This window comes from Micromesistius poutassou, assembly GCF_964030765.1.
Source record: "Micromesistius poutassou genome assembly, contig: SCAFFOLD_5153, whole genome shotgun sequence".
Taxonomy (NCBI): domain Eukaryota; kingdom Metazoa; phylum Chordata; class Actinopteri; order Gadiformes; family Gadidae; genus Micromesistius; species Micromesistius poutassou.
In genome coordinates this window covers 1-17,524 of record NW_028179788.1, presented here as the reverse complement: position 1 = coordinate 17,524, position 17,524 = coordinate 1, and the positions used below count along the sequence as shown (strand labels likewise).

General features: G+C 44.5%; 1 protein-coding gene across 1 annotated transcript; it reads right to left on the bottom strand.

Annotated features, from left to right (window-relative positions):
- Positions 1–3,572: 3,572 nt before the first annotated feature.
- On the bottom strand, positions 3,573–16,623 carry LOC311371482 (NLR family CARD domain-containing protein 3-like; the record flags this gene model as incomplete). Its single annotated transcript, XM_084489526.1, has 6 exons — positions 3,573–4,930; positions 5,670–5,716; positions 5,893–6,066; positions 8,303–8,476; positions 13,727–13,900; positions 14,841–16,623. Coding segments are annotated over 6 exons (2,918 nt in total), but the record flags the coding sequence as incomplete, so codon positions are not given.
- Positions 16,624–17,524: the final 901 nt, after the last annotated feature.

Sequence of the window (17,524 nt, the reverse complement as noted above, 5' to 3'; positions counted from 1 at the left end):
CTATTCACAAACAACTGCATGGAGCAGGATTTGGGGACTTAAACAATTCTGCTTCATGCATCAGTTTGTGAAAGCCGATGCAGACTGTAGCCTTTGATTCATGGTCCAGCCTCTGGATGCTGGTACGAGGCTCAGAGGAAACTGTTGATCCGTTATTAGGCTGGTCTAGAACCCAGAGGAGGCGCTGCTGCTGTTCAGTCAGCTGAGGTGGACGGTGGCCATCCTTCTGGTGGCTGCAGCGGTGGAGGTTGAGCCCTTTAGTGTGTGCTGAGGGGGTCTCTCGGACCGCTAGAGTGTGCTGCTTCAGGGGTCCTGGCATCTCCTCTTCTCCTTCAGTCCCCATGGCCTCAGGGAGAGGCTCCTGTCTGACACCGTGTGGAAACGATTGTAACCAGTTCACTTAGCTCAATGCATGAAGCTAAAAGGTTCAAATGCAGGAAAGTAAACGTGTGGAGTACATTCATGTTAAGTCTGTCTTGTGTCTGTGTCTGGTGTCAGTCTCCTGGTGGTGGTGTCAGTCTCCTGGTGGTGTCAGTCTCCTGAGGTGGTGGTGTCAGTCTCCTGATGGTGTCAGTCTCCTGGTGGTGTCAGTCTCCTGGTGGTGTCAGTCTCCTGAGGTGGTGGTGTCAGTCTCCTGGTGGTGTCAGTCTCCTGGTGGTGTCAGTCTCCTGGTGGTGTCAGTCTCCTGGTGGTGGTGTCAGTCTCCTGGTGGTGTCAGTCTCCTGAGCTGATGGTGTCAGCTCCATTCCAGGCTCAACAGGAAACAGAAAGATCCATAGCAAGGCAAAGAACAGTTTGTTGAATCCATTGCAGTGAATAGGCGTGTGGACTGGTGAATGATGAGGTCTACCAGGTGCCTCTCTCTGTCTCCTCCTCCATGTTGAAGGAGTGCTCCTCTGCTGCACATGAGGCTCCGTGGAAGAGAGGATTCCCGTGTTCTTCCACCTCCTCTTCTGCAACCCTCCGCTCCACTTGTTGTGGTCCTCTCCTCTCTCCTCTCCTCTGGTCTCTGAAGGGTTTCCATTTCTTCTTGCATTCTTCCACACACACACACACACACACACACACACACACACACACACACACACACACACACACACACACACACACACACACACACACACACACACACACACACACACACACACACACGCACACAGCAGCCTATATGAAACTATCAGGACGTGAGATATGAATCCCCCCTCCCTCTTACATACTCCGTAGCTCCCAGTCCGACAGCAGAGATTAGGTTATTCATCGGCGTGGTAACCGTCCGGGATCACCCTCACCAGACATATTCACCTGGCTGCTCACACCACTCGCTGCGTTAAGCGGCCGTTGTACCTGTGGTTACCATGGAGACCAGGGACCAGGGGGCTGAGCGCCCTCCAGAGAGAGCGTGGAGGGGTCCATCAGGGTCCGGAGGAAAGGTTCCCTTCAGCTCAGCAACACTAGTTTGTGGAGGCAGCGAGGAGAGAAGTCATCATCACCTTTGTATTCGTTGCTCCTCATCAGGAGACCCTCTGAAAGCAGGCAGTAATAAAGTGTGTTTATGGTTCCTATCGCAGCTACAGTTGACATGGAGCCTGTGATTTAGATGAAGTGGCCTATTGTCTATTGTGGAGTTAAGACAGACCTCCATGACGATGTGTCACTATCAGGTGCATGTATTGAGCTCTGGAGAAACATCTGCTGAGGACCTCGACTGAAGAAACAGGAAGTAGAATCATCTGCTGAACACCAGAGGCGCAGTTTGCGTCGTTTCAGGGGCTCACTGAACCCCCTAGTGGCCGCAGACGACACTGCAGGCAGGGATTTAAATATCCTAATAATGAATCCTTCTTTATCGTCATGCCTTGCCCTAGAACAGCCCGCATAGGGCTTCAATCCGGCCCCCACAATGCACTCGCAATTTGGAGGGAATCCCTTTCTCCTCCGTGTCGCAGTTCAGTCTGAACTTTAGATTGATGTGGAAGTGGAAGAACCAGAGACGGAGAACCCGACGCAGTCGTTACGATTCATATACTCACATATCACCCGGAGGCGCACACAGCTTTTGGCAGTGATATTATATATTATATTATAGAGATATCTATATATTATATTATCTTATATTATTTAGATAAAGAGCTCCAGGACGCCCGCCGGAGCTCCCGGAGTGTTCTAGATTAGAATTTTTTTTTTTTTCATTCCTTGAATTTCAACTTCTGATAAGGTGGGCCAGCTGTCTGTCATAGTGGCACTGGCCCTTATGTGGCTCTGCGCCTCCTTCTGATAGGGTGGGCCAGCTGTCTGTCATAGTGGCACTGGCCCTTATGTGGCTCTGCGCCTCCTTCTGATAGGGTGGGCCAGCTGTCTGTCATAGTGGCACTGGCCCTTATGTGGCTATGCGCCTGCCTCAAAGTAACAAATTCAAAACGGCTGGGCGGCATTAACAATGTCAAAATGAGTGCAGCAAAAAAAGAGAAAAGTTGACTTCCATGTTGCCCTTTTATATCTTTCAAACTGACATAAGTGTGATGAAGTTGATCTGCACTTAAATTGTGTTCTATTTCATAAAATATTTAAATTAAATATGTGAAAGAAATTACAAAAAAATGAATTATCACAACTGAAATCAGCTGGATAGGCAGTGATGGTGATTCAGTGATGAAGGTCTCCCTCTGGTAGCCTCAATTCAATTTGATAATTCCAAGTCTGCCTTAAGTCTGTATGTTAATGTGACCTGCACACATACATTTACAGTTTTGTTAATAGTTATCTATCTTGAAGAGCTACAGCTGGTATGAATGACAGTTGAACAATATGCAGGGTAGTGTAGTAAATCAATCCTTGAAAGTAAATCCAGTTATTGTAACCTTGGAGTAGCCAAGGTCAGATAGGCTTAGCAAAAATAAATGTGAGGCCTTGAAATAGGCTGGCAAAGTCGAGGCAACTGTAAAGTAGCTAATACATAATTTGCACTTAATTAATTTGTCCCATTTAATCGTGTAACTATGTTTAATTGCAATCGTCCAAAGTGTGGCCCTCCGCTTACTTTGCCAAAGTAACTGTGGCCCTCAGACTAAAACTGTTGCCCACCCCTGCCCTAGAATCACAAACACAGAGGGTCACCTCGTGGTGTGACTGATGACCTTCATGAAACGGGTCCTGGTCTGACTCTGTGGTACGGTGGCCTGCATGGGCCCTCTCACACACACCCAGAGAAGGAGAGGTTCCTCCTCTGCAGCTCAGCACCAGCGCCTCAAACACACACCTCTGTGTGCTTCAACGTGGAGGCTCAGGGTCCTGTTAGACGGGGAGGCGGTGCATCAACCAGCCTGCAAGGCTCGTCTCTGGAGAGACGCCAGCAGCCGGGGTCTGTTTCCTGTCGGCTCGCTTCTAGAACTCTCTCCATGTTCTGCATCGGGCGTATGAGTCTGATGTGGAAATGCACTTGCTGGTATCCTGATTATTAATGCTGTGTAGACGAAGCCTCTGTTGTGCTTTTTATTCAGTGAACCCCCGACCTTAAAGTGTGAACTGATCCTCTGCTGAACACATGAGAACATTCAGTGGCTCCACTGTTGTTTATCACCATTATGCTTTATTAACCAGTTACATACACAATAAACACAAGGACTCAAACAATAGAAGCAGCAGACATTACTAATCATAAACAGGTGTGCACATATCTTTAATAACTGAACATGTTCTGCTGTGTTGTTCCCAACAGAACACAAGGAATCAATACTCAGTTTAAAGTCATCACAACATGATCAATAGCCTTTCCCAGACCGCTTGCATTATGAATATAATATTAAATCTGCTTTAAATCAGGTTCCATATTTGGCTTATTAAAATAATCTATCAGAGCCCTTTTGTATGAAACTGTTAATGTCTGAAAATATACAAAATATTGTAATATAAACATGTTTAGATTAGCCATCGATCAATATTTAAAATACATTTGATGTTAGAAATAGTCTTTGTAAAACCTGCTTAGTTAACCTTATGTAAGATCTTAAAGTCTCTTCCTTTCAGGGTTTATCAAGATCAACTTTCAGAAGCCCAAGAAAAACGTACACGTGTGTGCGTGAGCGAGTGTGTTTATACGTGTCTGTGTGTGCGCGTGTTACTGTGTGTGTGTCTGTATATTTGTGGGTTTATATATGCATGTGTGTGTGCGTTTATGTGTGTGTGTTTATGCGTGTGTATGTGTGTTTGTGTGTGTGTGTTATTATATGTACATGTGTTAATATATGCGTGCGTGTCTGTTAATAAATGCAAGTGTGTGTGTTCATATATGAGTGTGTGTTCATATATGCGTGTTTGTGTTCACGTGTGTCCTCAGACAGAGGGATGAGGAGAGAGAGAGCGAGAGACTATAACTCACACAGAGACGCTGAGGAACCTAAAGATGGAGAGAACCAAGAGAACCCAAACCCAGGGAGGAGGTCCTCCTGGGTGAAGGAGGTCCTGAAGGTGTGGATGTGTGTCAGTGTGTCTGAGGACCCTCCTCCACCTGGGGACACTCTGTAGAAGGACAGAGTGCCAGCAGGCCGGTCCAGATACACTCCTACTCTGGTAGAGCCAGCGGGGGGGAGACGTATGGCTGTCTGTCTATCGTTGTACCGGACAGAGTAACCATCATCATAACAATCAAGCCTCCAGGACTTGTTGTTCCCTCCAAGCAGGCTGTCACCACCCTGTCCTCTCCTTGTGATTCCTCTGTATGTCACTGCTATACCAACACTTCCTTTCCTCTCTACCTCCCAGTAACAGCGGCCAGTCAGAGCCTCTCTACACAACACCTGCTCCCAGTAGTCAAATCTCTCTGGGTGATCCGGATACGACTGGTCCTCTCTGACCACCGTCACCTTTCTGTTGTCCTCAGACAGAGAGAGTCGTCTGTGGGCTGTGTTTGGGTCCAGTGTGAGTTCACAGGCATCTGACGGAGAACAAGACATGATGAGCTACTGAACCCTTCTGCATCTTCATCATCATCATCATCATCATCATCATCATCACTAGTACTGTTCTTCCTGTTTCACGTTCATCTTCTCTACAAAAATGAACATAGAAAGACTAAATCATATCAGATGATAGCTACTATAGTGGACTAGTGTGCTATAGCTTTAGAAATAGTAGTGCATATTGTTTATAAGATGTTTTAAGTTAAACGTAAATGTAAATCCCATGTGTGTGTGAGTGGTTGTACCAGTCAAAACAATGAAAAATGTATACACTGAATCTACTCCCGCAATATTTACACAACATACACATATTATACATCAAAACGTTCATCACGATGAGCTGATTAATCCTCTGTAATATCTAAGTTATACTAAGTTAAACTTTTCAAGATATTCAACTTTGAAAGGTTCCAATACACATCCATTGTGATCCACCTGTGTAAACAACAGACTGAACCAGCTGAGCTCACATACAGGCTGGAAACTAACTGTTGGTACCATAGACCTGGTTCATACATACAGTACATAGACATGTACACATACGTACACACACCTACACAAACATACTAGACACACATCAACACAGGCAAACATAGCTACACATACGGATACACAAGTCCACATGTGAATGAGCGGACGTCACCTCCTGCTGTGTGGATGGACTTTCCATCCCAATAGTGAGTGTGTGTTGTGATGAATCAAACAGACACTTACACTTCTTTAGAGCTGGTTTCAGCCTCCACACTCCACCGTGCTCCACACTGGGGGGGGAACAAAGTGAGAGCAGCATGTTGAAACATTCACCTTCATCATCTGCTGTCTCATCACGTTCTACACAACATGAGTGACAGCTGCCTTTTCAAACCGCTTCATCTAGCAGCGGCTTGAATCCCTGTAGGAGACTTTGTCCCTGAGTGGTGAGCTGTCCTCTCCATACCTGAGAGTGTCCAGTCTCCAGCGTAGATCCTCCAGTCCAGCAGAGAGCAGCGCAGCTCCAGAGTCTCCTGGGTGATTGTAGCTCAGGTCCAGCTCTCTCAGATGGGAGGGGTTGGAGCTCAGAGCTGAGGCCAGAGAAGCACAGCCTTCCTGTGTGACCAGGCAGCCAGACAACCTGCACACACACACACACACACACACACACACACACACACACACACACACACACACACACACACACACACACACACACACACACACGTGTGTGTGAACTATTACTTTTCTGGAGGTAAATCTTTTCAACGTCCTCTGATGTGGAAGTTAACTGTTTGATCATTAAATCTGTAAAGTTTTAGAGTAGTGTAAAAAAAGGGTAAAGGGGTGCAAATTTTTTACCATCTTTCACCTCAAACCTAAAATGCAAACACTAGATTTTAGTGGAACTTCAACAGGGAATAAAGACTAACTAGACAGAAAACCACACTCAACACACAAACAGTAATTGTTTTTTTTCATTTAGGCGATTCATTTTTCAGTGACCCAGGAGGTGCTGGAACATGTTCCGGCGTGTTCCGGCTCAAATGAAGCACTGCCCCCTATGCATTCAAAACATTAACTTAAACCTTTTTAAAGTGAGTGAATCTGTTCACATGAATGGACACAGATGGATGGTAGGTTCTACATTGAATTACACCCCGGGTGAGACCCCCTCCGAGCGCCCCCCCCCCCCCCCCCCCAAAGAAATTCGAGGTGTGCCTGACTTGAGCCACTCATTCCATTAGAGTGTTGCTCTGTACCGGGCCGTCCATATGGGCAGGTGGGGCGGCGAACTACTTGTAAAAGCATGCTCCCAAAAAGATAGTTTGTAAATCATTGCTCCAAGTCTATTTTTAATAACGTGATCGTCACATTAACTATCTATAGTCTCTGTAGGCTTTCAGACTATTGTTGGTCTGTTGACATCACGTTTTGGATGATGGTGGACGTGGTGGGCGGCGGTTCTAGCTGAGTTTAACGTCTCATGTTGGGGCAGCTCAGCGACCGCGTTCCTCTGTATGTTGATCACATAACCCTGCAGGCTGCAATAAGGATTTCAATCCGCTAACAGTGGACCCCCGTCCCCCCCTTGTCCGTTATGGAGACCCAGAGGTGAACTCTCCCCCCCCCTCCCCTTTCCCCTTCTCACTAGTGGTGGATTTCATGATTCGTTTGAATGAATCAGTTCGCGTCGGTCAGTTCGCCAAGAAGAGTCGTTCGTTCGTTCATTCGTTCGTTCGCGTTTCCGGTAGCGGTGAATCATGATTCTCAGTCACTGAGTCGGTCAGACTCGGCTCCTCCCTCGTTCTCATTCTCAAACGAATCACGATCGTGCAATGGTGCAAACGGTCATCAATCAACACAACATTAACTAAGTTCCTTTTAGCTGAGGAGCGCTTCATGGTTAGAATCGGGATGTTGTTGCCCGGCTGACTCTCGTGACTTCTCAGTCCTCGAGTCTTCACCGCTAAACACAGTCAGTGAACGAACGGCGACTCAGCGCGACTCAGCGACTAGTGGGTGGAGCTGGGAGTCGAGCCTCGGAGAACGAACGAGACGAACGACGACGAACGAGAGCGGCGAATCAGGTTGGTTGGTTCGTTTTAAAGAGTTGTTCGTTCAAACTGATTTGTTCGTGAACGAGCCACCACTACTTCTCATACAGCTTCTCTGACGGCACCTTCTCAGCGAGCAGGGCGCCTGCAGCCGGAGGGGGCGCCAATATGCCAACTCCCCCCACAGTGATATGAGAGATAATAGAAAACGGGTGGCTTAAATCAAGTGATCTGATTGGTTCCCAACTGTTGTATAATGAGCGTATACACACAGCTATGACACCCGTTCAGTTTACAGAGTTCAGTATCACTCCACGCCTAACTTGAACTGTTGTTTATTTATATATAAAAGCAATAGCATAGTTCACTGAAGCCTAAAAATATGTTGATTGATGGAGAGGGTGGAAATGTTGTAAAGCAATAGGCACACGGTGAGTGAACTCGATAGTAGGCTAAATTGCCGGCGAACCGAGCTACCAAGCTCGCTTTTTCAAAATTGAGGGGGTCTATGACTTTCATTTCGCCATACTTACGTAACCGTTTTATAAAAGCAATAGATCACTTCAGTCAGTGAAATGTGCTCATTACACCACAGTTAAGGGGCGTTGTCCGTCCCGACGTGCAGCGGAGGGACGGACAACGCCCCTTAACTGTGGTATAATGAGAACATTTCACAGCCTGTCGTGATCTATTGCTTAAATAGAAAACCGCTTCGCGGCACGGATGATTTTTTTTTTCTTGTGTACTCGTGCACATGTGTCATCCCACCCTCTGTCCCTCCCCCCCTCTGTAAGTGTTTGACCGTTGAGTAAAACTGACCTGAGAGTTTCCAGTGTACAGTGTGGACTCCCCAGTCCAGCAGAGAGCAGCTTCACTCCTGAATCCTGCAGATCATTGGTACTCAGGTCCAGCTCTCTCAGACTAGAGGAGTTGGAGCTGAGAACTGAGGCCAGAGCTTCACAGCATGTCTCTGACAGACGACAGCGATCCAGCCTTCACACACACACAGGAACTGGGATTAAAATATCTTACATCTTTTACTGTTAACATAAAAGGACGTGTTAAAACTATAATTAGAGATGTTTTATTAATTAAATCTAATATATACTAGTCAATACATTAGATCCTTATGTTTATTCAACATTGACTGTAAAATGTATTTTTGTAGTGTTTGAGACTCATTCTGTATATTAATTTCACTTTTTAATCATAAGCCGTTTTCACATATGACCTCCGTCTTTTCTCTGAAATGCGGACATCGGTGTCGCTCAGACATCAGTAGAATCTCCGGCTGGTTTAGGGGGGTGGGCTTGAAAGGGGCGGGATATGACGTAAGGTCTTGGTTTGTTTTGGTTTGACTGCAGACAGCATGGAGGCAGAACGGGCAGAACTCATCGCGATCATCTTAAATGTTGCTGCAGCGATGCATCATATATTCCGTTGAATCCACAACATCCGCATCGATCGATGAAAGATTGGAGCATGAGTTAGAGACAAATAGAAGAAACGACAAACAAGAAAGGCGTCGCGAACGACTGCATTAAAGGAAGAGAGCGTATTTTTTGGCTTCATTTCACATCTAACAAACACTGGGACAAATGTAGTTGATTTCTGTGTTTAACTGAGAAAACAGGGAGTGGAAGGACGGGACCCTATAATGTTCAGCTAACTGTTGTCAATAACAATTGTTACGAGAGTTAGCGTATGTGTGTGCGCTAGGGCTGACCGATAAATCGTATTTTCATCGTCATCGCGATATGAACATGCGCGGTTAACACATCGCAAAAGATGCCTGAAACGCGATGAATAAGAAAAATCATTTTATTTACACGCGCCATGCATTCACACTCAGCATGCGAACATTTGACCTATCAGATGGAGCCCTGGATACATGCGCCATGCATTCACACCATTTGGCCAATCAGATGAAGCCCCAGCTAGCCATCGGCGGGAGCATACCTATGTTCCCCGGGTCCTATGTTCCCCGGTCGCGACTATGTTTTTCGTAGGCGGAATCCGGAAAAAGTTCTGCCTCAAGCGCGGTTCTATGGCGCTGTTGCTATTATGACGGAGAGATAAATGAGCTTTGAGCTTTGATAAATGAGCTTTTTGAGAGTGGCATCTCCCATCCCCTTTAAGAGCCAGCGCATTTTGACTTGGCGAGTTGATATTTTGACAGCGCGTTTGCATTCTCCGCTGAGACAGATGCATGACCACGTGAATTTCAAACTTCAAATGGCTCAGTTTATGGCCAAATAATATACATAATTAACACATGGAATAGCGTTTTCTTCTCCAACTTCAGAAACACTGATTCGTCATGTAAATTGCGGCAAAGACAACTTAAAACATATGATATGCGGACGCGGTCCTGTGGGTCTATTTAATGATATGCGGCAATACATTAACAAACATCGTTTGTTACCAGTATTGTATACATTATCGTTATCTGATATCCGTTATCGTATCGTCATTATCGACTTGTGTTCATAATATGCATGTGTCCCCCTGTTAATATACATCGCCATGGACTGCATTATGCGTTCCGTGTTTAATTTGCGTGTGTTTAGACAGATGGGCGCGCACACACACGCGCACCAAGCATCACCCGCATTCATTCATTCTTTTAAACTCTCACTCGCGGTAAAACTGTTTTCTCACGATCAAATACTCATCAATCCTAAAAGTAATGGGCTTGTACACGATGTCTGGGTCAAGAACATATGTGTTTGCTGTACGGTGTTTGCAGATGCATTGATTTAAAAGTAGGCCTACTACAACTTACCGCTGTATCAGCTGTTCTTTCCCAAATCATTTAACCAATCATTTACCCTAAAACTAGATTTTGTTTTGGAAGCCTGGAATATAGGCCTACTTTGCTCGAATGTAGTATTGTTATTAGGCTATTATTATTTTAACGCATGGCATAGCCTACTATACTTCATTCATGCAGCCCTATGGAAAAAAAAATGTTTCCACAATCCACACGCTATTTCTATGCAGTTTCACACATATGAATAATCTTTGACATCATAATATTTAAATCAGGTTAATAGTTTGCATGTTTGTGCTGTGTATAGCCTACGTGTGTGTAAGCGTAGGCTAGTTCCGACCTGCCATGGCACGTCAAAATAGCAACAACAACTGCGCTATCCGCTATAGACCAGGTATTTTTCCGTCAGTGGCGCAATTGCATTGGCGCATTTTTTAGATCACTAAAATAGCACCAAGTATAATTTGCGCCGGAACACGCCCCTGCTTTTCGCCGCACAAGTGTAGTGGTGCCTGGTTGCTGCGGGGGGAAATCAGCTTTGCGCCGGGTGCAAACTAGCAACGACACATGCGTCGGTGTAGAAAGTCAATTGCACCGGGCGCAAGATAGGGCCCTTCTTCTGTTTGGCGCACATGGCTAATTTGCATACGCGCACAGGACTGGCTGGCTCCGCTTGGCAAAAAATATAACATATTCGTGAATAAATGTTTATATAATGTTAATATATTTTTTTTTGGACGAAATTTGAGACCCCCTTCAAATTTTGCTTTTGAGGCTTTCAGAGGGTCTCATGGGTTAATCGGAGGGGCCCAGTTTATTTATCGCAAGTCATATCGTCATCGCAATATTGAACAATGGTATCGCACATCGCAGATTTTCCTCATATCGTGCAGGCCTAGTGTGCGCGAGAATGGCAGTGTGTGTGTGTGTGTGTGTGTGGGTGTGGGTGTGTGAGTGGACGAGCGAGGAGAGCGAGCGGTAGCGTGTGTTAGTTTAGTGAAGTAATGAACACTAATGACATTGCCGGTCAAAGTGAAGGGTGTTACCCCCGAGAGAACATCGGCCCTGGAGGGAACGTCTCCCCTGTGCTCCTCGACTACGGTCTGGGACAGACAGCAGGAAAGGTGGAACATAAAAATAAAAAAACATTTTCTATATACGCGTGCAGCTGTGAACTCATGTATTGTAATTTATTGTATGATGTTGTACTTGAGGGTTACGATAAGACCTATCATTTAGCGTTCACCACGAATGACTCTGAAAAGCAGTGCCACGTTAAAATATGTTTTAAACCATTCAGCGAACAAAAGGCTTATTTAATAATAATGTGGCGAGCAGCACGGGAACGACCAGACGGGAGCCCAAGGTGAGAGAGTTTACAACTCTGGTGGCCCACACTCCACACGACCCTGAGAGACTTTATGTGAACACACACACACACACACACACACACACACACACACACACACACACACACACACACACACACACACACACACACACACACACACACTAACTCTAACTGTTGTTTATTTATATATAAAAGCAATAGCATAGTTCACTGAAGCCTAAAAACATGTTGATTGATGCAGAGGGTGGAAATGTTGTAAAGCAATAGGCACACGGTGAGTGAACTCCATAGTAGGCTAAATTGCCGGTGAACCGAGCTACCGTCTCTAGCCTTCTCCCTGAAGGACGCTACCGTGTGTTGCATAGCAACCGCCGTACACTTTGCAGGCAGCCAGGAGGGACAAATTTTTTGTATTCGTTAAAAAAAATGCTTTTCCGACTTTCTCGCTTTTTCAAAATTGAGGGTGTCTATGACTTTCATTTCGCCATAATTACGTAACCGTTTTATAAAAGCAATAGATCACTTCAGTCAGTGAAATGTGCTCATTATACCACAGTTAAACTGTGGTATAATGAGAACATATCACATCCTGTCGTGATCTATTGCTTAAATATATATATATATATATATATATATATTATTATATGAAGACATCGAACTGACTTATATGTTCCAAAACTGAACTATGAAATCATATTTTTCATTTGCGTAAGTGATGATGACCGTTGCTGCTTGTTGAGTGATTTGATTGGTTGATTCGTATCATATTGTAGTGTGTAGTAGGGTTAGTTATGGTTACACAATATAACGTTGTGTATATTGAGATGTTATAAGTTAACCTCAAAAGATGTTTTCTACGTTATCATAACTTTTATATTCTACTATTATGTATGTTTTCGTTGTCTTTCCCCCTCCCTCCGTCCCTCTCCCCCCTCTGTCCCTCCCCCCCTGTCCCTCTCCCCCTCCCTCCCTCTCCCCCCTCCCCCCTCTGTCCCTCTCCCCCCCCCTCCCTCCCCCTCCTCCCTCTCTCTCCCTCCCTCCCCATCCCTCCCCCCCTCTGTCCCACTCCCCCCTCTCTCCCTCCCTCCCCCCCTCTGTCCCTCCCCCCCTCTCCCCCCTCTGTCTTCTCTCTGGCGTGTTCCGGCTCAAATGAAGCACTGCCCCCTATGCATTCAAAACATTAACTTAAACCTTTTTAAAGTGAGTGAATCTGTTCACATGAATGGACACAGATGGATGGTAGGTGACCAAGGACATTTTCACGTCTAATAAAGGGGTGCACATTTTTTAGGTTGTGATGGGAAAAACAGCCCAATGAGCACACCACTTGATATGTACGTTATGAACACACCACATGATACGTACATTACGAATATAGTTAACCCGTGTTCTAAACTAACACACATATAACCAGCTATTCTTCAGGTCAAGGCCTGAGCCGGAGGCCGGATGTCCCAACATGGAGAGATGCTAGAGACTCAGACAATGCACCACACATTCGCAAACCCTGGAGCCAGTCTACTGATAACATAGCACCCATAACTCCCAAGATATTCCTTGGGAACCCATCGCACCTGGTCAGAAGGAACACTGAGCACTCATAAATTGTATCAGTGCCCAGAGACTCAAGGTCAAGATGTGCGCTCAGAGACACACACAAACACCTACCTTAAGCACACACACCTCGTTAGGAGGAGAAACACAGCATAAGACTATACCACACAGATCATCTCCCACTCTTCTGAAGCAGAACTTCCAAGGAGGCGAAGCTCCAGACGACCTCAGCGCTGATAGGGACTTAGAAATATTCGATCTCTCACGCTTTATGTACCTGTATCACTTTTACCATTTTACTCAATAAATCCGAGGCCCTCGTGCTGATAGCATTTATCACCTCTCCGTCTCATTTTCTCTGGTCAAGTAGCTAGACAGACTGATTTTTCCCAACAGTTGCCACCAAATTAAAAAGATTGTAGCCAGTAGAAAATGTGTCTTCAGCCCTGAGACGACATATTCTACTTATTTATTTAGACCAGTGAACTTTCTGGAGGTAAATCTGTTCAATGTCCTCTGATGTGGAACTTGTGGTGTAAGTGTTTGACCATTGAGTAAAACTGACCTGAGAGTTTCCAGTGTACAGTGTGGACTCCCCAGTCCAGCAGAGAGCAGCTTCACTCCTGAATCCTTCAGATCATTGGTACTCAGGTCCAGCTCTCTCAGACTAGAGGAGTTGGAGCTGAGAACTGAGGCCAGAGCTTCACAGCATGTCTCTGACAGATTGCAGCCATTCAGCCTTCACACACAATAAACACAACATGTTAGGAACTGTGATTAAATAACTTACATCTTTTACTGTTAACATAAAAGGACGTGTTGAAAACTTTAATTAGAGATGTTTTATTAATTTAACTACATTCAATCCATGAATGTTAATTTAATCATCTGTGTAACTTTTACTTTTAACATAATTAAGTTATTGTCTTCATCTTTATTAGAAAAGTGTTTTTAGTTGAACTAATGTTTAAAACATTGGATAATTAAATTTAGTATATGCTACACGTGAACCTCCTCAGATGGAGCAATTTGATTGGTTCGCTATCTCTGGATATTGGACAATATCCCGAGATTGAGATCTCAAACTCGGGATATTGGGGAGCGCGTAACGGTCGTCGCGTCACGCTAATAAAAACGAATAAACCGCTCATAAAAACAAAAAAATCCTGGCAAAAAGTGTAATCTTGTTTATTTTTTGAGTGTTATAATAGCCCCGGAGACCTTCGGCTCATAATTGTTAATTATTATCGTTTATCTTTTATGATTGTTATGATTGTATGTATTTTATTGTATGTATGTTAAATAAATAAATTGTTACTGCTTTTATATCCTAGTATTAATTACTTTGTGTGTAATATAATACGTTATCACTGAACGTACAGAGATGTTTCTAAAGTTATTATAACTTTTATTATCTAGTTTTATGTATATTATCTTGTGTGTATTGTTATACATGTTATTAGTGAACGTACAGATACGATTTGTATTTTATTATACCTTTTATATTCTAGTTTTCTCTATATTATGATACGTTATACATGTTATTAGTGAGCCTACAGATATGTTTAGTTAGTTATAATAACTTATATATTCTAGCATATATTATTATATATATATATTATTATATTTTATGTATATAGTGTTGTGTGTATTTTAATACATGTTATTAGTGAACTCACAGATATGTTTTGGAGGCTTTGAACACTGGCAGCAGCCTCAGAAGACCCTTGTTTGTCCTGGAGTATTTCTCCAGGTCAAACACGTCCAGCTCCTCTTCTGATGACAGTAAGATGAAGACCAGAGCTGACCACCACGCAGGACAGAGACCGGGATATTCTGAGAGTCTTCCTGATGTCAGGGACGGTTGGATCTCCTCCACTAGAGAACGGTCGTTCAGCTCATTCAGACAGTGCAACAGATTGATGCTTCTCTCTGGAGAGAGATCTCCATCTATCTTCTTCTTGATGTAAGACACTGTTTTCTCATTGGTATTTGAGCCACTTCCTGTCTTTCCCAGCAGACCTCGTAGGAGAATCTGATTGGTCTCCAGAGAGAGGCCCAGGAGGAAGCGGAGGAACAAGTCCAGGTGTCCGTTCTTACTCTTTAAGGCCTTGTCCACAGCACGCTGGTAGAGGAGGAGGAGTTTATCTCTCCAGAAGGTTGATTGTTGTGAGAGCAGATTGACCCCAGTGTTTATGAAGTGCTTAAAGACATAAAGGGCAGCCAGAAACTCCTGGAAGCTCAGATGGACGAAGCAGAAGACCTTGTCCGGGTACAGCCCACACTCCTCTTTAAAGATCTGGGTGAACACTCCTGAGTACACTGAGGCTGCTCTGATATCGATGCCACACGCTGCCAGGTCTGCCTCGTAGAAGATCAGGTTGCCTTTCTCCAGCTGGTTAAAAGCCAGTTTTCCCAGAGAAACAATGATCTTCTTGCTCTCTGAACTCCAGTGTGGATCTGTTTCAGCTCTCCCACGGTACTTCCTGTCCCCCAGTATGGACTGAACCTTCAGGATGTGGCTGTACATCTGAGTCATGGTCTTGGGCATCTCTTCTTCTCTCTGGGATGTTTTGAAGCAGTCCTCCAGAACTGTAGCAGTGATCCAACAGAAGACTGGGATGTGACACATGATGTGGAGGCTTCGTGATTTTTTGATGTGGGAGATGATTGTGCTGGCCAGCGTCTCCTCTCTGAATCTCTTCTTAAAGTACTCCTCCTTCTGTGGGTCGGTGAACCCTCTCACCTCTGTCACCATGTTAACACACTCAGCAGGGATCTGATTGGCTGCCGCAGGGCGTGTGGTTATCCAGATGCGAGCGGAGGGAAGCAGGTCGCCCCTGATGAGGTTTGTCAGCAGCACGTCCACCGAGGTGGACTCTGAGACATCAGTCCAGATCGGGTTCTGGAAGTCCAGAGGAAGTCGACACTCATCCAGACCATCCAAGATGAAGACAACTTGGAACCAGTCGTATCTGCAGATTCCTGCTTCTTTCGTCTCAATAAAGAAGTGATGAAGAAGTTCCACCAAGCTAAACTCTTTGTCTTTCAGTAAATTCAGCTCTCTGAAAGTGAGGAGAAACGTGAAGTGTATGTCGTGGTTGGTTTTGCCTTCAGCCCAGTCCAGAGTGAACTTGTGTGTTAAGACGGTTTTACCAATGCCGGCCACTCCAGTTGTCATAATTGTTCTGATTGGTTGATCCTGTCCAGGTAAGGGTTTAAAGATGTCCTCACATCTGATTGGTGTTTCCTCTAAGGCTGGTTTCCTTGAAGCTGTTTCAATCAGTCTGACCTCATGTTCCTGGTTGACCTCTCCACTGCCTCTCTCTGTGATGAAGATCTCTGTGTAGAAGTCCTTCAGAGGTGTTGAATGTCCTGCTTTAGCGATTCCCTCAGACACATTGTTGAACTTCTTCTTCAAATGACACTTGATTTTATGTTGGCACTCGACAGCAGCAGATCCTAAATGAGAAAACAACAGAAGACATCAGTTAGTGGATGGTGACATCAGTGGAAATATTTCATGTATATTTCAATATTTCCTGTTAAATTATCAACATTGTGATATTTAGTTGTTTCATAACTTGTGGTCGGAGAAGCTGGTCATGACAAGGACTGCATGTTACAGATCAAAATGTTCAGGACTCATTCGATATTTTCACAGCAATAATGATGGTGAATCAGTCTAAAGTGACTTGTTATGCTGATATAACAAGATAGTGTTGCATCTATTCCACTGAGTTATTCTGCTGTTGATCTGCTGTTAATTTCTAACATTCTTTAACCTGATACCCCCACAATAACCCTACATATCTGGATCAAACCATGTAACCTGATACCCCACAATAACCCTACATATCTGGATCAAACCATGTAACCTGATACCCCACAATAACCCTACATATCTGGATCAAACCATTTAACCTGATAGACCCACAATAACAACTACATATCTGGATCAAACCATTCAACCTGATACCCCACAATAACCCTACATATCTGGATCAAACCATTTAACCTAATAACTCCACAATAACCCTACATATCTGGATCAAACCATTCAACCTGATACCCCCACAATAACAACTACATATCTGGATCAAACCATTTAACCTGATACCCCCACAATAACAACTACATATCTGAATCAAACCATTTAACCCCAAAGAGGAAATAAGTCTCCACATTGAAGTTAAAAGTCATTCAGTCTGAAAAGAACAAATAGGAGTCTCATACTGCTCCTTAAAAATATAATTTCTCCTCTGTCTTCAAAGTAAGAGTCTCTTCTGCCCTTCAAAATAATAGTCTCCTCTGTCTTCAAAGTAAGAGTCTCTTACCGCCCCCCAGTGTGTGGGCCACTTCC